The sequence below is a fragment of the Aedes aegypti genome, chromosome 3 (assembly GCF_002204515.2).
Source record: "Aedes aegypti strain LVP_AGWG chromosome 3, AaegL5.0 Primary Assembly, whole genome shotgun sequence".
Lineage (NCBI taxonomy): Eukaryota > Metazoa > Arthropoda > Insecta > Diptera > Culicidae > Aedes > Aedes aegypti.
Window position 1 is genome coordinate 409,234,756 of NC_035109.1, and position 20,771 is coordinate 409,255,526.

The 20,771-nt window shown below is 36.3% G+C and overlaps 1 protein-coding gene across 2 annotated transcripts; it reads right to left on the bottom strand.

The window, feature by feature from the left end:
- Positions 1-378: 378 nt before the first annotated feature.
- LOC5573208 lies at positions 379-20,211 on the bottom strand. 2 transcript variants are annotated; one of them, XM_021848615.1, is made up of 4 exons: positions 17,586-20,210; positions 5,449-6,976; positions 5,235-5,388; positions 379-2,163 (listed from the first exon to the last, which is right to left on the bottom strand). In XM_021848615.1, exons 1-4 carry the CDS (start codon positions 19,578-19,580, stop codon positions 1,953-1,955), a joined length of 3,888 nt encoding a protein of 1,295 aa, XP_021704307.1. In that variant the 5' UTR covers positions 19,581-20,210; the 3' UTR covers positions 379-1,952. The 2 variants fall into 2 exon arrangements, with proteins under 2 accessions (XP_021704307.1, XP_021704308.1); XM_021848616.1 differs by having other exon boundaries at positions 2,030-2,163; positions 5,251-5,388; positions 17,586-20,211.
- Between the last annotated feature and the right edge of the window lie 560 nt (positions 20,212-20,771).

Here is a 20,771-nt window from a genome sequence, read left to right on the forward strand (position 1 = left end):
CATACTCTCATTGATGTATTGTTCCGAATACGATGAAAATTCTGTACCGTGGTATATTTACGTGGGTTATAGCTACGTGTCAATCCCCCAAGGAATTTCGGAATATCTCAGGATCCAGTTGATCAATGAACAATATTGACATAGATTCTAGAAATTGGAAGAGTTTTTTTTTAAGATGGGTTAAGATAGTTACGTCTTTAATTGTGATAAAAATCACAATTAAAGACGTAAGTCCATCCGTCCCACTACCAATGTTTTACATCAATATACTTCTTTCTGGAATTACTTGCCAACCAAAACCGAATCCGCTTTTATGTTTAGTCTTATGAGCACCTGTATTTAGTGGATTGATTCGGATACTAAATAAATTTACCAATGTTATACTAAAATAACTTTACTTCACAGAACTAGTATAAACACCTTACGTTAAATGATTGATGTAAAATTGTTAGCTAATGACAAATTACAATGGAACAAATTAAATTCAAAAGGGCCATGGAACAAAAGCTGCTCATGTCAACGTGTGGGGTGCCTTTGACCATATAATGGCAGTGTTCTCAATGCCGACTCTTAAAACATGTTTGTTTTACGTTATCACTGTTCGAGGAAGTCTTAATCTCATGAGTAACGAAAAATGCCGTTCAATATTCAACAAACAACATGAATGGATGAATATCTGCTCTAGAAGAACATGATGTCTGATCAACATACAACAACATATGTTTCCATCAGATCAATGACTTTCAAGATCATGTGATTATTTGCAGTGAAAATCATCCATTTTTAAGCACCATTCAGCTCAAGCTGCATCGTATATGATCTAGTTATTGAAAACCGAGCAATACATTTATGTAAGCTGCTAAAAATCTCCTCTCCACGGTCAAAAACTGCCTTCAGTGACATGAGATGCCTTTGTTGAGTAGTTATGCCATTTTGAAAAATTGGTATTGGAAAATTATTAAGCTAAATCAAACTTATTTCTTCTTTTCACACTTTAATGGAGGGCCATGATGCTACAATTTTAAACTAATCCTAACCAACCACATTGTAACTATTTCAGTTCAAGTTCTCTCAACTTTCACATGCAACTTCCATCTTCCATTCGATTTTTTCTATGCGACACTTAGATTTATGTGATTTGATTTAATGATGCAGTAAATAAAATGAATTTTAACAATAAAGATTTTATAACATGAGGGTATTTAATACGTCGTTCTAATCACATCAGACAATGTCCACAATAACAAAGAAAGTACAGTCATATTTAACCTAGCTCGTTCGCAAAAGTTACGTTATATATTCGGATAGCAATGCAGTTAACAGATCTCAACAGTATCAATTGAAAGTTACACCAATAAAATTTGAAATAAATCTAGTAAGAGAGGCTGACAATAAGGCGACAAAAGTTTGCTTTAAGCATACAATCGATAATCAAATAGATCAATTTAATATAAGAAGCTCATTTTATGTATGAACTGAAATTCATGCATATGCTTTAGGAGTAAAGATATTGCGTATGACTTTTCGATATCGCTAAGATTTTGTTTTTATTTGCCTACGATATCATTACATATGCGTAGAAATACAAGCTGCCTTGAATGCTTACTTTGATAATTGTAAAAGATTAAATACTTCATCATTATACATTAAATATTCGAAATCATTTTTTTTTTCCTGTATGACATTTTTGAAGGATTAATATGTGATGAAATACTTTTTCTCGTTCAAAGTGTTCTTTGGGGTAATGTACCAAAATTAATACGGTTTCTGGTAAAAATAATAAAACATCGCTATCGAATTGCCACATAGTGCGAACCATGGTTGAACCGCGTATTATTTTTGGTCCATTCTCCTGCAAATAACACTTTCAAGCATTCAGTGAATATAATATTTAAATATTATTGTGCAGTCATTAGATTTTTGAAAACAAAATCCATTCGTGGGGGAATTACTCAGTTATTGTATTCATCGTCGAAATCGTCACTCGATTCGGTTGATGTTAGCGTCCAGTGATTACTCGGTTGACTGCTGTTGCTGTTGTTATCAGTTTGATCGAAAATTCCTTTTATATTCGCATTGGTATTGTTACTTATATTGCTGGAGTACAAGCGACCTGTTCCAACTCCTACGCCACTGTGGCATGATTGAGACCTCAATACGGAGCTGGAAGGGAAAATTAAATCTATTTAGTTATATGATGCCTGCAATAATAGGTTTTATTTTATTACACACAAATCATCAAAACTCATAATCAAAGATTTTTTTATCGTTTCATCGCCATCACCCCAGGCTGTATGCAAAATGTGCGTATATCGCCTCCACATTTGTACTCTTATAACATATTATCAGGCGTTGCAGAATTCGCTCTCATTTCAGTATGAAGCACGATCAAAGCAAGCAAAGACAAACATCCCATCTGTTGCGGTCCACGATCGTCTTTGTATCGCAAGGTGTAACAAGCCTGATAAATGGACCACGCTAAGCCTGCTCAACGCAGCGCATGTGTTAAAACTACACAGAATGAGGCAACCAATGCAGGACTCTCTGGCTGAGTAAAAATTCTGTGTAAGTCGCACTCATGCTGTGTGTAGCCGATGTGTTGGCCATTGGCTGTGCGCGGATCGATGGAAATGGAACTGTCAGTCATCTCCCGCACGGCAGCAAACAGTTGGCCGTTGGTAAGATGGGGAGTTTTCTGGGATTTTTTTTTTCCAGCGAAAGGCTGAAGATGGTTGCAAATGCGCATTTCACTCATTCGGTTTGTTTACCACTGTTTGCACAAAACTGTGTACAGCCCCCTTTACACAGAATCTGTGCTGCATGAAGAGAGGCCGATTTTGTGTACTTGGCACTTTGAGCGGATGAAGTTTTGAAGGATACAAACTCTAGTGGAATTAAATGGTATAGTACTAAATTCGGTTTTTTCATCTACTTATTTCAAATAATGATTTTGACAATTTGCAACTTATATTTAATCATATAAGCTGAAATTTTTATTAAAAGCAATAAAATTTTCAATATTCACATTTTGTTTTCTTTGCAAATAAATAGATTATAAAACGCGACATCATAAGTGTGGTAGAAGTGCAGGTTTGCGAATTTAAGACATCGATATCATCAGAATTGATCGGCGAGCCGTAGAAGAATTAAAAATGTTCGTACATATCAATACAATATTACGTTTACTAATATGTATAGTTAAGTTTTCAGGCCATAGCTAAATACCATCAATATACAATTGCTTGCGCTCGTAGATCCTAAGACCTATATTCCGTGGAGTCCTTGGAGAACAAAGAATCAGTATAATACTACGTTTACTTATATGAACGATCAAAATTACATGCCATAACTGAAAACATTTGCAGGAGCACTGATTACACTTGTAGATCCCTGTATTACAGTGAGCACTTGAAGAACTAAGAATATCAATCAGTAAAGATCAGTACATTGATTCATTTACTTATATAAAGAGTTAAGATTTTATGCCATAACTAAATATCATTAATATACAACTGCTTACTGCTTATTCTGTGGTGTACTTGGAAGTCAAAGAACAAAAGTCTATACAATACTTCGTTTACTATTATGAATAGTTAGGGGATTTCGCAATATTAAAGAACTATGTATTGATAATTGAATACGCTTGTAGATCTCAAGGTTTATACTCGACAAAGAAGGAAGGACCAAGAACATCCGCACAAATTATTACAATACACCGATTAGTCATATGAATGGTTAGGGGTCTTTGGAGTATTTAAAAACTAGCCTTAAATCACTTATTACGGTCGTAGATCACAAGGCCTACATTAAATGCAGTCCTTGGAGCACCAAAAACATCCGTACCAACCAATACCATATTCCGATGACTTAAATGAATGGTTAAAAGACTGTGTCATATTTAAAAAAAACTATTAATAGAATATTAATTACGCTTGTAGATCACAAAGCCTACATTCGATGACCTAGGACATCGGAAAATTATAACAATACATCAAAGGATCGCTAAATACGGCAGTACATTGTTGGTATGCATTCCAGGAAGTTTTTGAATGAATTAGAATACCTGTTGTACGAAGTTAATTAAAACGGGGACCTTGGTGAATCAATTGGTCGTACAGAAAAAAATAATCTTCTAAGTGACCAGAGTTAAGAGATGACAGAGTCCCAAATCCCAAGAAATTATTGAAAGACTTACAAACATGTTGGCTAACTAATCCACAAAAATCAATGATGATTAGCTTAACTTTTTGTTCTTAGGCAGCGAAATATTTTGAAATATATACGATGAACTTTTTATGAACAGACTCCAAAATGCAAAACCTCGTTTTATGAACTGAACTTTCTCGTTTTACGAACTGATTCAATTTACGAAGCACCGATCTACTTCGTAAATTGAGGTTACAGTGTGTATGATTTTTTGTAGTTTTAATTAGCTTTCAAAGGTTTATTATTCGATTCCAAGCAAATACTTTTCCTTAGCTTATCGGCTATTGGCATACACAATTTGACCTCAATCTTTTTAATTTGATGTATTGAAAAAAAATTAGAAAAAAAACTTACTTTCCAAAAACATTCTAAGATAAGTTATTGTGACGTTTTCCCTTTGAAGTTAACATCTTCAAATGCAAGGTATCTAGGTACCTTGATCATAATCATATTATTTTTTTTTTGTTAAAGAAGTTTTTAGAATTGAAGAAGATAGAAGCACAGATTTGACAAATTTACGCTCGATTTGTGTTCTCACCCTAAAAGCCATTGGTAACCAAGCCTGTTGTTACTGAGCAAACTAATGTATTTACACGTTATTTCACAATGCCAGAAGATCCGTGTCCAATCATTTGCTTAAAAATGACAAGCTACACACTCGTTCACCGATGGCTTTTAGGGCGCGATCATAAGTTATGCGAGAATTAGCCTATAAGCATTCTCATCCAAAGACCTTGCTGTTTTTTTTATTACAAGACAACACCACTTCTGCAACAGAATTGATACAGCTATAAATCGACCTTAGCCGACACAGGAAAAGATTCACACAAACAGAGTAGCGTGCATTGCCAGCAATATGAGGTGAGTATTAGATAGCCGATGATACGTAGAATGGGTTTATGCGTATGTTTTGGACAAAGTTGAAATCTTTCATATTTACACCGTCCTAAAGCTTTCTAAAGATTCAAAGTGGTGATGATTTTCAATGTGTAAATAATAAGCATTGGAAGCACATAAAACGAGCAAACCTTTCACACGATTTACTTGATCGTTCTGCTTGATTCTGAACGTGACGACGGGCCTCTTCTTGCTTTTTCTTGCCCTCCATGGCAGCTTTCATCGGATCATAGCTAGCCCGCCGACGCCACATTTCCAGTTCTTGCTCCTTGGTTACTTTTTGATCTAAAAAATTTGGAAATATTTTAAGTATGTGTATGAAAATGTGTATGTGTGTGTTATTACTAGATGGAGTTGGTTTTGCTCCTGCTGATTTGATACTTCTAGTACTCATTCTGCTTGGTTCTGCCCTGTTCATAGCTACTGCCGCACTACTAGGACTTTTCTTCACTTCAGATTTGATCAAATAGCTTTTCGATTCATCCTTTTTCAAAAAGGTTCCCGCCGTCGGGTTTTTATACTTTGATATATCCAAATACTTTGGCTGAACTTTTTGCTTCCCACCTGTTGCCGGTTCTTTCGGCACCGATTCTCTGCCCATCGATTTGCGAGAAGCAGCCATATCTTGTTTCATTCGATTAAGACTTGAATCTCTTGGCATTGATGCTCGATCGCGAGTGCTTCCCTTAACTTGAAGTGTTCGGCGTGGTAATTCAGGAGTGTTTGGGCAAGCTGCCACTCCGTGTTTGACTCCGGCAGCAATCTTCTTATTCTGTTCCATACGCATGAGGAAGGTTTTGTTATATCTAGTGTTGGTGATGGGTTCTTTATCCACATCAGCCCCTTCTTCGTCCTTATCGCTAATTTCTGAGCTAGATGAATATTCTGGACCTAATTCAAGGTCATCATCGTCGTTAATATAAAAATCATCTTCGTCATTATAATTGGCAACCATCTTTTTAAAACTAGTGCTACTAGCCGATTTCTGGATTCTTGAACCACCTGATGCTATTTTGGAGCCTAATTTGGGCGTTAATGTTGGTGTCATTGGCTTCATTGCCTTGACAGAGAATGAACTAGATCTTTTAATGGGTGATGATATTTGAGTTGGCACCGGTTTTGGATTGTATGATTTATTTACTGGTTGACTACCTGTTGGTCTAATTTGTGCTCCGGTGGGTTTTACACTGGATGATGATGATGATTGCTGTTTAATCAATACTGCATTTGGTTTCTTAGTGCCCAAGGACATGTCCTTTACTCCAGAAGTAATCACAATCAGTTTTTCATCGTCATCGTAATCGGCCATGTCATTCCCAGGAACATCTTCGTTCCGGTCTTTTGTACAGTAGTAAGCAGTCCTTTGGTCAAAATTTTGAAAACATTTCACGGGTTTTGGTGGAAGAGAAGACATTCCTTCGAAGGAGTTGTGCCGAGTGTGTTGCTTCCTTAAATCTAATATTGCATTCATGTGCTCTGAGTTGAGACTGTTCGACATTTGGTTCCCATACCCAAAAGCAGCTAACGCGCTAGCATAGGATTCCGAACCATCCAGAGAAAGGTTTCGTTTATGGTTCAACATATTTTGTTGTTGTTTAAGAGTAAGTATCTGCTGGTGATGTGGTAGATAAGTTTGACCTCCTTCAGCGTGAAGAATCTTTTCCCGATGAGGTGACTGCATTGGAGACTGTAGTGAGTTCATCGGGGAAATCTTCGGAGACATTCGCCGTGATGCAGGACTAAGTGGACTTGAGTGTGACGAGTTTTGTCGTGATGAATTGCGTAACGAGTTTCGCCTTTGAAGGTTCTGCAAAGTAGTTATTGCAGCAGCGGTCTTCTGGAGATACATTTCGGTTTCGTTCGTTGAAAGGTCCTGCAAATAGTAAAAAAAACATTTACTTGTTTTGTTGATAGTTTCATCCCAGAGACTGATAACGTTTATGAGCACAGCCAATTAAATCATCTTGAATATCGATGCTAACTAAAATTGGGTTGATCAATGGGTAACATTATAGTTACTTATATCTCACAAATGTAATACCGTAAACCGGGGGCAAATTGATAACTATTTAACAACTTCTTCTTATTCCTTAAGAATTGGATATCATCAACTTAATTTCGGCAAAACCAACACTCCGTTGATCTCTGCCAATGCCCGTGAATGATTTTTATGGAATAATTAATAATGTTATAAAGCTGAATCGGAAAAAATCGTCAAAATTTATACAAATAGTGTATTTGATCACTCAATTGTCATACTTTAATTTGAAAATTAGCATAATACACCTAAATGTAGGCAAGACATGACATTTTCAGAGAATAAGTAATTTATAACGGAAAGTTTTCAAGCTCACCAGCTGTTCTCACTAGGCAACATACATAGCATAAATTTCGTAACGGAAGTCCTCTAGCAAACTGCTAAGAAGGTGACATATTAGTGAATTAGAAGCAAAAGGGTGTAAGTGACAAAAAACTAATTTTAAGTAAATCGACTTTAAAATTTTTACAGCATTTTTTCATTCCATATGAATTGTATGGTATTCACAAAAACAAGCCCATCTTCTATGAATCATGCCATTTTTTCTGTTAGATGAAAAAATCACCTAAAAACTGTTGGAAAGCTTGGAAACAGTAGAATTTTGCAGTATACTTCACTCAAACCCGACCAAAATGTCACTTACACCCCTTTACGTTTGGGCCCTTCATATGCATGAGGCAAAATTTCAAAAGTGTTCATTTTTCGACGTGTATTCCACAAACCTTCTTATCAAGGTCTGATTAAAATCATCAGGGCCAGATTTACAATTGTGGCGGCCCTGGGGCCATTGTTTTGTGGGGGCCCTTTCCCCAGAAAAATATGTTGATACATTAGAAAAGATTGGATATGTTTAATGTTATGGTAAGGTTTTCATTATCAGAAGTCATGTTTATATGTTTACAGGTTAACGTGAAGATGCATCGAAGCCAAACCTCGAATTTTCAAGAGCACAAATCTAGAGAACCAGACAACCGTTTGTTCTGAAAATGCTACTCACTGGTCACTCGCTGGTAGTGACCAATCGATTAGATTTTCAGCACGAACCGTTGTCAGGTTCTCTAGATTTGTGCTCTTAAAAATTCGAGGTTTGGCTTCGATGCATCTTCACCTTAAATTCAATGTTTTTGGGGCTTCGTCAACAATAAAATTTATTTGATGACTCTTTTCTTATTGGTACCTTAATTCAAATAATGCTTATCCTATTCCTGTCGAATATGAACTTGGATATTGAAGTTGTTGAACATACAGATTTATTTTACAGTTTTGAGTTGAAGAAATCGATTTAGGGCTAGTGACAGGTCTTTTTGTCGGGGCCTTCTATAGCCGAGTGGTTAGAGTCCGCGGCTACAAAGCAAAGCCATGCTGAAGGTATCTGGGTTCGAATCCCGGTCGGTCCAGGATCTTTTCGTACCTGCCACATGATATACGAATAAGAAAATGGCAAATTTGGAAAAGGAAAGTTCTCAGTTAATAACTGTGGAAAGGCTCATAAGAGAACACTACGCTGAGAAGTAGGCTCTGTCCCAGTGAGGATGTATATGCCAAGAAGAAGAAGAAGAAGAACAGGTATTTTTCTAGAAGCTCGTTTTTTATTTAAATGCAAGTATATAAAAAGTCTATATTTTTAATGGGAGGTCTTTAATGTATCTAGTTTAATCAAAATAGTATCTGAAGTCTCTTCTTTCATTATTCTGGTGAAAGTAAATCCTGACGCAAAATTCTACAGGCTCCAGAAAAATTTAGAAGACTTTGACGTGGCCAATCAGCAGGATCTTCAAGAATTTCATCTCACATGTCTCGAGGAAAAACTTGATGAAATCTTTTAGTGGTCTAGCCACAGATTTCATCTGGAATATTTCAGGGACTCCGACGGGGATCTTTCTAGAAATTGTGTTAGAAAATAATTTACCAATTCTCCCAAAAATTCTTCCAGTGATTTTTCAAGAGATGCTTAGAAGATTTTCTCCATGAAATCCTTGAGCATTCCAACGATATTACCTCTAGCATTTTTTTTTCAGGGAAGACTATACAAGGAGTTCCTCCAGATATTTTTTTCACTAACTCTTCAACCGGATTCTCCAGTCATTACTCTAGGAGATGTTACATATTTTTTTGAAGATGTATACCAATGGTATACCAAAGAAATCCATGGAAAACCTCCAATGTACTTTGTGATGGTTATCCTTGGAAAAATATAGGATATATTCTTGAGATATTCGATACAAAATGCTTGGATTGGAATTATTGGAGGAATTCCACGGGAAATAATCACTTAATGATTTTCTGGAGAAATCTTCGGAATAATCTTTGAATCTTCAGATCTGAACACTCTTCATATTTAGAACACCTAAATTCTCAAGAAATTACTAGAGAAAATCATGAAAAAACAATAGGTAATACGAGCGGAGCAGTAATACTTTCGAACTGTCACGCGGAATTACAAAAAAAAAGGGAAATGTCTTGGAAAATTCTGTGATGAAGAATCAAACTCTTGTCTTCTGGTTCCTATTAGATTACGTTTTGTTTTATGGGCCATTTTCGATCTCTTTTTGTTTCGTGTCTAGTCTCTTCTTGGTCTCATTCTCGAAGGTAGATGTCTTTAAAGTTCCTATATTCAAGGCACTTAAAAGCTACCAGCTATGCAGTGAAATCGAAAGAGTCATTTTTCAAATTAATATATTAATACTTAAATTCTATTACTTGATCTGCAGATCTATAAATTGCATTTCAACCTAGTACTAAACTTCGTTGAGAAAGCTTTCGTAACAGTTGGAAAAGTGACGTTAGATTATTAACTAAAGCAAAAAAAAATGCATTCTACTTGTTTATCCAAATCATTTTCGAAACTTCTTGTTTCTCATGAAGTCAATAAAATTCCATTATGAATGTTCTGATATTTTGTTTTAATAATTTCATTTAAACTTATAAATTTTGCATAAATTTCACCCATTATTCCGGATTTCTTAAAATAAAATTAAATCTTCAAATCATATGAAACGATTCAAAAAAGCATGTGCTTTTGAATTGATTCTAATTATTCGTAAAAGTTTAACTACAAATATGTTTGTCAAGATTTGTGGGGCCCCTAAAATGTGGGGGCCCGGGGCCATGGTTCCCTCGCCCTCCCATAAATACGGCCCTGAAAATCATGAACAATTAGTTTTATCATTCCTGTGAATAGTAACCGTTATATTCTAGTGTTCTCACGATTCTCAAAGCTCATCCAAATCAACGAGATTTTTTTCAGCGACAGCGACGAAAAATTGCCGTGATTCCGCCGTTGTGTCGTTGCAAGTACTCTTATATGTTGCAATCTAGACCAACGCGACGAAAATCGCGCCTCCGTGGCTTGGGCACGCTCATAAACTGTACATGCATCATCAGCGAAATCGCGGCGATTGTTTGTCGCTGTCACCGTAAAAAATCGCCTTGAATTCATTGCGCTTCCGTTTGCGCGCCAAGCTTTGTCCGTCTGCATCCATTCATCCATCCATCATCCAGCAACAACGAGAGTCAAAAAGATATGCAAAAATGGCGATCACGCACACATGCCATTAGTTGCCCGACCCGCCGAATGGAAGCCATTTTGTGGATGTGCGTCTCGTCTCTCTTCCATACAAGTGGGCGGGGCAAATTAGTTGTTGGGATGTGTATGCTACAGAAAACTGTGTTTGCATGTGTGCCGCGGCGCGCAAAGCACGTGTTGATTCGAAATTCGAATTGCCCGGACGCACGGATGGTACACAAATTATGTCACGCTAAATTACGACTTTTTTGACCCCCCCCCCCCTTTGTCACGTTTTTTGTATGAGTCCTTCGAAAATTTTGTAAGGCTGGTCACGCTTGGCTTGACCTACCCCCTTGGAGCGTGACGTTATTTGTGCATGACCCCTTATGGAGATGCGGGACAAAAATCAAAACTGGAAGATCCAGCCATTTCAGCACCTTGGTATGACAGGGAAAGTTGTTCTTGGTTAAAGGGACAAAAGTTGCATAAATGGTATATGACATACGCATAATCACACAACTGTCTCAAGTATCAATTTCAATATTTTCCGTGAAAAACCTTGCAAGTTGTACTTAATTGCTCAAAATGATGTCATAAGCAAACATGTCACTTTTTACTCGTAGCAAAAGTGACATGTACGCTTTTATGCATTTATAATTTTCAGTTTTCAAAAGAAAAAAAAATAAAATCTTGTGGTGGAACTTTTTTTTAATCTATAGTCAAAGTTATATTTCAGTTTTCAATGAGATTAATGTCATAATTAATCCAACGTGTCGATCCTCAGGCACAAAGTCGAAATTGGTGTCATTATCCCATCAAATATACTTTCCCAACCTTGAGCCATGTTCTCCTTCAGATTTTGATTGAATAGAATAGAATCAATTCTCTTCAGTTGAAAAGAATTTTAAAAACATGCGACAAAATTCTTTTTTTTTTTGCTACTCCAACAATGATACTTTCGACGCTTGTTGTAATAGCTTTGATGCTTTGGATAGTTTAAAAACACTTGTTTCCATGGTAGATGCTATCTATAAAGCCTTCTGGATACTTATTGTGGCTGAAATGAATAACTTGAGATTTGATTTTTGTCTATGGAGTAACGCACTGTGGGACGCTTTGAATCCCGGACAACGGCCCTAGTTCACCCAAAAAAATATTAATTTGTAAACTTTTTTGAAACGGAGAATGTAGAACACATCATAATCATTGATCTTAGGCGAAAATAAAGGTATTCTTAGAACGGGATCAACATGTAGATGACGGAAATCGGTTTGTGAAAATTACTTGCTCTAGATTACTAGATACGCCTCTTTTCTGTGAAAATTGTACTCACGGCTCCCAATTTGCTAGACAGACTAGTTAACAACTACGCCACGAGAGGAATTCGATTTCAATTCAATCAATTAATGCTATTTGGTATTTACCAGTTTGAAGATAATATTCCTCACTGAAAACACTTTTGATAGGAAAAAGTGCACGTAAGCAAATCTGTCTTAAAATAAAATAATCATTATTTTCTTTCTCCCAGTGATGATGGTTTGGCTGTTCATCAGTTCATTTGCTCAGAAACAAGAAACTACACACTTGATGATTAATATTTAACAAATAGTTTTCAAGGTAATACAGCATGGAATCCAACTCTTAATTCATACCACAACTTTGGAGGCACAAATATCATAAGAGAAGCAACAAAAAATGGTAAGCTTTGTGCACAACCTGAAAGCTTCAAATAAGTAGATCGACTTCGCTAGTATATTACCAAATTCTTCAGTTTAGTACGTTCTGCGATGTGAATCGGAACATGAGACGGTCCTTGTGACTCCCAGCGTAAAATGCCACGATAATCGACAGTGTTATTAATTATTTAATAATAAAAATTGATATTAAGTAATGTTTCTAAGTTCATAAAACTATTGACTTATTTTGCTACATCCTTTATGTGTGTACTTAGATGATGCAGAATCTAGGGATTTATGAAATATAAGATTTCATAACTATTACTAAAAAAAAAACATCAACGTGATTTATAAATACACTACTTTAGTAGTGGAAAATGGCAAACGGTGTTCACGATCACAATATAGTGCTATCAGATCACATCGCAGCGAGCCAAAGTAAGACGATCAAAAAGGAAAGTGAAAACTCGACCGTGGCAAATGACCGTGTAGACACATCGTCTGTTAGCTCAAACTGTTCACAGCTGATGGTAATGAGCTAGGGGATAAAATATTTAGTTAATCATCGTTACTGTTATGGTGCATACCTGCTTCGCCGATGATCTCTGCCAAATAAAATTCCAATTTGATCTTGAGCTTATGAAAATATCAATAAGATCATGCTTATTTTTGTTCGCTTCGAACCCGATTGGAACCAATGCAATGTGTTCATAGATAACTAACATACGTAATGTAACAAAAATCAATTCAGCTAGTATATCCACTTTCTTCATACATTCGACACCATCGAAGATCCAAAAATCTTATGACTCCAGTCACCGATTTGGAAGAAGTTAAATGATTTTTTTCCAGTACGGATTTTATTAATCCGCAAAACTGAATATAACTGGTCAGCAGTCAGGATAGCTTTAGCACTTTTGGCATCAGATCCGTTCCAGAGTTACCTTCAGAGTTACCTTCAGAGCTACCTTTTTTCACAGGCTCTTCAAGATTTTCCTTTCAGATCCTAGAGGAAAAACTTAAGGAATTCTTCTAGTGATTTGTACAAAGATCTCTTCAAGTATACTTCTGGGATCTCATTTAGATATGTCTCTATTGATTCCACCACCAAGTCTCCCAAAGAATCTTCCTGCGTTGTTTCAAGGGATGGTTAGATGATATTTTGCTCCAGGAAATCCATGAGCACTACAACACTTTTCTTGACTATTTTGATTTCCCCACTTGTAACTATAGAAGATTTTCCAAAATTTCCTACAGGATTTATTTCAAGAAAATAAAATCATTCTACAGTTCTTGAAGAAATTTATTTGGGGATTTTCCAGGAAGATCAACGAGAATGCCTATGCCAGTTCTGGATTCCTTCAAGCATCCATCCATATTTTTCCTAGGAGTTGCTCCTCAAATTCCTCCTGGGATTATCCGAGGATACATAAATAACAGTCTTTCAGGAATTTATCTTCAAATTTGACCTGGAATTCCTCATGAAGCTCCTTCAGCTTCCTTCCTTTATCTAAAGATTTCTCCCACATTTCCTGCAGTTCTTCCAAGTAAAGTCGTCATGGCTTCTTCAAAAGTTCAAATGTTTAGTAAACATTCAAGTAGGGTAGTGTAGTAGATAAAGGTTGCATCGTTTCCTGTTCCCGTATTTTGTAACAGGTGCCACACACCTGAACCTTTTCTATGCAGGTTTTTCTTATGACGCTTTTCATGATAATTATTTGTTTTTTTTTCATTATGCAACCTTTATCTACTACAATTAGTAGTAGTAGATGAAGGTTGCATAATGGAAAAAAATAATTGCTATAAATAAAATAAAATGTGAAAGTTATCAAAATTTCACATATGGCCAAACCACTATGGACATAATTGGTACGTTTTCCCTAATTACAATCTTTTTGGCAATTCACTTACGAAATTTTTCGAGTTTTCCTCAAGAGCCTAAGAGTTCTTTCAGAGAACTTTGTGGTTGTTCATCAAGGATTACTTTCAAACTAAATCGAATACATCAGATGTTACTTTGAGATTACCTTCTGAAATATCTCCCGAATTTTTTTAAAAATTTCACCAGGAATTTTTGAAAAATAGCTTCTGGAGATATTCCTGAAATGAAAATGACTGGAGAAATTCTTTGAAGACATCTTTGGGAAATTTCCCTATAATTTCTAGAATAATTCCTGAAGGAATCTTAGCAACAATCACTGGAGTAATTCTTGAAAGAATTCTCTGGTTGAAATCCGAACATTAATTTTGAAATAAATTCTAGAAAATCCCTCGAGAAATTAATAGTTGTAATCTCGAAGATGTTGTAAACGAGAATCTTGATAGAAGTTTTAAGAAAATGATGGTAAAATCATTGGATACATTCATTCAGCACTTATGATTTTCTTGAAAAAAAATTCTGAAAAAATCTTTGAAGGAATTTATGATGAAATCTCTGAGGTATTTCTTTAATCAAGAATTTTAAAATCAATCTCGACTCAAAATCACAAAATTGAGGATATGTCCAACCTTTCCTAGAATACCTAATTAAAGCTGCAATGTATCATTGCTATTCATCGCTACATTGCCAGGTAATAATTCCACTTCCATGTTTAAGAATTAAGAAAAGAAGAACTGTAGGCTAATTAATTGACATTTTTGCTATTAAACTACTACAACAGCGTATCAACATATGTCATAATTCAACAAAAGCTGTTTGTTCAATGTTTATTTCAACAGTCGGTTCCACATTAGTGTCTTACATTACTTCACCTCACCTAAATTTTGAGGGCCCCTAAATCGGCTCTATCATATCTATCAACCAAGGAATGTGATAAAATCTAAAAAAAAAAATTAAAGAAATATTTTTTTTTCGGGCTCAAACCAACCCTATTACCCTTCGCGCAAACGAATCGTTGAGGCTCGTACCAGGCAGATGAACGGCAGCGTTTTCGGTGCCGGAATTTCCCATGCATAATCTCCAACTCTCGATTACTTTTTCAAATCGGCGTAAGTAACTTCCATACGGTTTTGCAAAAGGTTAATTCATAAAAATCACAACCTGTCTTCTAAAACTGCTTTAAAATGAATCAGGGTTTTAACATGTTTTTATCGTGTACATCGCTTAAATTTTGCATGCAATCATCTCACATTAGAACACTAGGTAATTCATATCGATTCCCACAAAAAATGTTTGACAAAATGATAAGACGTTTCATTCCGTTACTTACGACGTTTTTGTACCAGTGTAAAATCGACTCAAATAGTGTTATGTTTTGATTCGTGGTTAAGTCACTTTGTCTCTCCATACAGCGGAGCGGCGAAAGTAGTGGTTAGGTTGCGAGAGTTAAAAATCTTAATTTCGTCGTTTTGTAAATCCGAAAATTAAACGTTCTAAAAAAGAAAAATCGAGTTGGTTCAGTGCGAAATGTGTAGAATTTCGTCTGCGAAACACGTAGAAGCGATAAAATAAGTTTGTATACTTTTTTGACTTTTTTTTTTATTTAAAAGACACGGACACGTTAATGCTTTCAGAGGACGGTTATGTCCTTTGAAGGAAGCACCACACTAGACAACGGACTAGCATGCAACGCCCAGTGGCACAGTCCAAATACGTTCCTGACGAAAAGTTTTCCGGACTGAAGCGGGAATCGAACCCACACTCCTTGACTCGATGCGGCTAAATGCTTGGTAACACTAATCGCACGGCCACGAAGCCCACAAACTTGAGTCTGTTCGAATAAGTTTTCGAGAACTATTCTCGTTTTTCATTTAACGCTTGCTTGCTCAATAATCATACTCATCAGGTAAATTTTAATCATGCTCATTCACAAGCTAATTTTCATTCATCGGGTAGCCGTTCGAATATTTTGCTTCTACTTCTTCTTATTTTCTTCTTTCTGGCATTACGTCCCAACTAGGACAGAGCCTGCTACTCAGTTAAGTACTCTTATGAGCACTTCCACAGTTGTTAACTGAGAGCTTACTTTGCCATTGATCATTGTTGCATGTGTATATCGTGTGGCAGGTACGAAGATACTCTATGTCCAGGGAAGTCGAGAAAATTTCCTTCACGAAAAGATCCTCAACCATTGGGAATCGAAACCACGACCCTCAGCTTGGTCTTGCTGAATAGCTGTGCGTTTACCGCTACGGTTTTCTGGGCCCCTCGAATCTTTGCAGTTCGAGCAGAAATACCCAAGGAAATTCCTATGCCAATAATGTTCCTGGTAATTTCAAATCCTCCCCTTGAAATAGGCAAATATTTTCAAAGCTAAACGATCACTCCGACATATGGTGGCTAGTAGGAGAACCGGCAAAAAAGAGGTTGTGTTGAGAACTTACCGTGTGCAGCATACGAAGGACCACACAATTTACACTTTTTCTCGGAATAGTTATTTTGTAGATGATCAGAGATCATTGAGAAACAGAATAAACTTTTTTTCCTTTGAAAATGTACAGATCCGGTCAGTGCTCATGTGCGATTAGTGGGATAAAATTGGAAAATTGGTGTTTGGCAGCATAGGTTATAAACTTCCGAATTCTTTGTTAGTGGTTAAATTTGTTGTGAAATCACACGTATGGCAAGAATAATGCCACAAAATGAATATGCCAATGGAAAACAGTTCAATAATCGATTGATTATGAACTAATTTTTGGGTTGAAGAATTGAATTTTGGACGTAAACAAACATTTTCAGTGACATTTCACTCGTTCTTCCCCAGTGACCTCTATGACGGTGGCGCATTATATTTGCCTATTGTCTTCCAACTGGTAACTGTTCGATACAACTTTGCCGAAGACCATTTTCAAATCGGTCGCCTCAGTAACTAATTATATAAAATGTCTCTATCCACTCAATAACATAAAATTGAAAGTTTGTTTGAAGAACAAGATTTTGATCTTCAGACAAGTTTTCCAGCCACCTATGTTCCATGGACTAGCTGTTGTAATGGAAGAAAACTCTGCAGAGAAGAATTACGTAGAATATCCAATGTTGAAACATTGAAACAAATGTTTGAAATAAATAAATAATAATAATTTTAGACAAAAATTGTTGAAATCCACGTTAAACGGTTAAGTTAATTGAAAGAACACCTTGATTTAAGAAATATATATTTTTGAAATTATACTAATGGAGGAATTAAAAATAGTTGCAATGAAGTAAGTGTAGTACTAAATTTGCCAACTTTGAGAAAATCAATCAAATTATTCTTTCGAACTTTGTTAATCGACCTTGAAGTGCTATTACTTGGTAAATTAAATAAGCTTTTCAACTCACCGAATTACTTCCTTGCAGACTGCGGTTTCTACTAACGCTTCTAGCTCTACCGATGGAACCCATTGGGGACGGTATTTTACTTGGACTCATTGGAGGTTTTGCTGCAGTGGGGCTCGTATACTGTCTGATACTTCCACGTCTGGTAAATTCACCCGAATTTGGTGCACTGGAATCAGTACCGTAAGCTTGCTTTAGCATTGGGTCGCTATTGCTGCTGTTGTTCAAAAGTCGGTCCAGTTGCTTTCGGTGCAAATGCTGGCGATCTAGATTGTCACCAAATTCTTGATACTTTTTTGTATCGTAATAATCACTTTTCGTCATATCTATATCGAAATCGTAGCCAAACTGATTTCGGTTTTCAAACTCATAACTTCTCACCATTTGCGGATTACTGCTACTAGGAGTTGGTTTTTTAGCATATTCTCGAGCATTTTTTGCCCATTCTTGTATCCAATCTTTCTTGTTAACCGCAGATCCTATATTGGAAGCTTCCGAATCAGCTTTACGCCTTTGGTGGTCATAATTTACGTTCAAATCTGATAGTCCAGTGGCTTTTTCTGAATCAGTGTAACAATTAAGAATTTTGGCTTCATCTTCATTTTTATGAATGTTTAGTTTAGCTACACCTTGAACATATTCGGAGCTATCGATGTGAGATTTGGTTAAACTGTTGCGGCGATGGATCCGTGGATGACTTTCGAGTGTTGGTTTTACACTCAATATTCCACTAGTGGTTACAGAGGTGAATGTTCCTTGATCTGGTGAATTAATCTGCTGTGAAACGATTTGTTTGTCGGGAGATTTCGCTTTGTGAGTGATGTTCTTAACACGTGACTTCAGTTTTTCCAGATATGATTGTTTAGGCTTCGAAACTTGCGCAACCGGCGATGGTTCGTGAAAGTATACAACCTCGAGAACATTATTTTTTCGTCGCTCATTTTCTGATGTTCCAGAACATGGTCGATCCAAATCTATTATTTCTAATTCTTCTCGAAAACTAGTTGGCCTCTGGGGATACAATTTATTAGATCCTTGTTTGAACAATGGTTTGGGAGTGGACTCTGGTGTAAATGCTGGCATGCGATCAATATTCATCCGTTCTTTTTGTTCCTCAGTATAATTATCTCCGTCCAGTGTATATGTTCCAGCTTCACTAATGCTATCGTCATCTTCGTTTTCCTTCTTGAAATTTTCCAGAGGAGGCTGAACGCAAGGAAGACCTATTGATGAATCCAGACTCTCGGCATTGAATTCAGAACTTGAGCAAGAATCCTTCATAATATTCTGCTGATCAAATGCCATCTGCAACGCCGACGACTTTGGAGTAAATTTATTAGTTTTCATTTTCATTGCTGAATCTTTAACACCTGCTTCCGTCATACTTGATCGAGGACTCCAACTGTGTCGTTTGGTTACAGAGTCTCTCGACGTTCTGCTTTTATCTCGTAATCTAACTGCGGTATCTTGAATTTCTGGTTGTTCAATTCGATTTTTCCTAGGTAAATTAACACTTTGAGGGGTCCTCATTTTTCCCACCGGAGTATTTACCCCACTTTCTAATTTTGACAAGGAAACTCCCCGTTTGTGTCTGTTCTGGAACCGCTCCAGCATTTTCTCATGTCGCTGAGTGTCAACTGACTTACGGCCTTCACTGAATTCAATCGTAAAAGCAAGTGCATTACGAACATCCGGATCTTCACTGACACTGCGTTGGCTTTTTTCAATTTCTTGCATCGAGATGCTTTTATTTACATTACTATTATCACTTATTCCGCTATTGAAACTACCGTTGTTATATTGCATTTTCGCCTCTTCTCCATCATCTTTTTCTTCAACTGGCTTGGAAATTCGGTCATCCAATGGAGAGTTATCACTCTTTTTTGAATTTTCTGGACTGAGATCATTTTTTTCGGGCTCGGCTTCACATTCCATTTCAGCAGAATTTCCTTCCAAACTTTTATCGATATTGCACTTCACTTCCTTAATTAGATCCATTGCTGGTGAATACTGTCGAAACGTAACTACATGTTCCAAATTTTTGTGCACTTTCTACTGTGCCCAAAAGAGGTTTGCGACTGATGTCATTATTTCATGCTTCATATTTACGTTAGTCATTGAATGTCGTACAATGAAGCAGACAGAGCCCCTTTGCAGCTATATGTGTGAGGCCAGATAAAGATATTTTTCACCTTCGCTATCACTGATTTTATACATACTACATCTTGGGATCGTATTTTTGTGTTATTTTTGGCAACTTGTGACCATTAACTTCTTCATGTTCATTCCACAGAAACACAGATCAAAAAAAAATATCTTACTATTCGTACTTAAATTCGCACAATTTTGTTGAGGTTTCTCCTCTTTTATTCCTTGCCTTTCAAACTCAAATAATGACACCAAAACAATCCCATTTACAGGATTTTAAAACTTCAACTATGAAAGCTATTCGATACGCTCGCAGTATCAAGCACCAGCAAAACTATATCCTGACGGCCAATGAAGCTAACATCGACTTCATTTTTCGATCCGCAATCACCTAGATATTACGCGATCCTGTAGTGCATAAGTGCATACGATCAAAACTACCGAAGAGAATGAATGCTATACATGAAGAAATTGATACATTCAAGTCTTTTTTATGTTGACAATATCTTTTGTACAATTTGACAGCGCACAATAATGACAAGAGTGAAACTACTAGGTGGGAATAGGAATGTATGGTGTTGGTGTCACACAATAAATCAACATGACGTCATTGTTATGACTTATACTATATGCATCTTATTCTATGTAACTGAAGTTTTTCAGACAGTGTATAAAATGCAGACTATTTTACAAGACGTTTCAGGTCAGCTGCTGGCTAAATTTATGAACGTAATTTTGAAGAGAAGGTGATAACTTAGTAAGCAGTAAAGTACGTATGGTGCTGATGCCACTCAAAAGCGTATATTTTTTCATAGGCATAATTTTCAACAATCTCTATTTACCTGAATCAAAAGAACATTCGCGATAATTCTTGGAAGATTAATTTGCAAGAAGTGAGAACAATTGAAATATATTACACGTCGAAAGTGGTCACTTTTCAACAACGATTTGGAGCTCAGCATTTGCTTTTCATATCGTTTTCGATTCAATATGTTTCGAATGACGTTTTGCTCATATTGAATTATTTATTTATTAATTCGG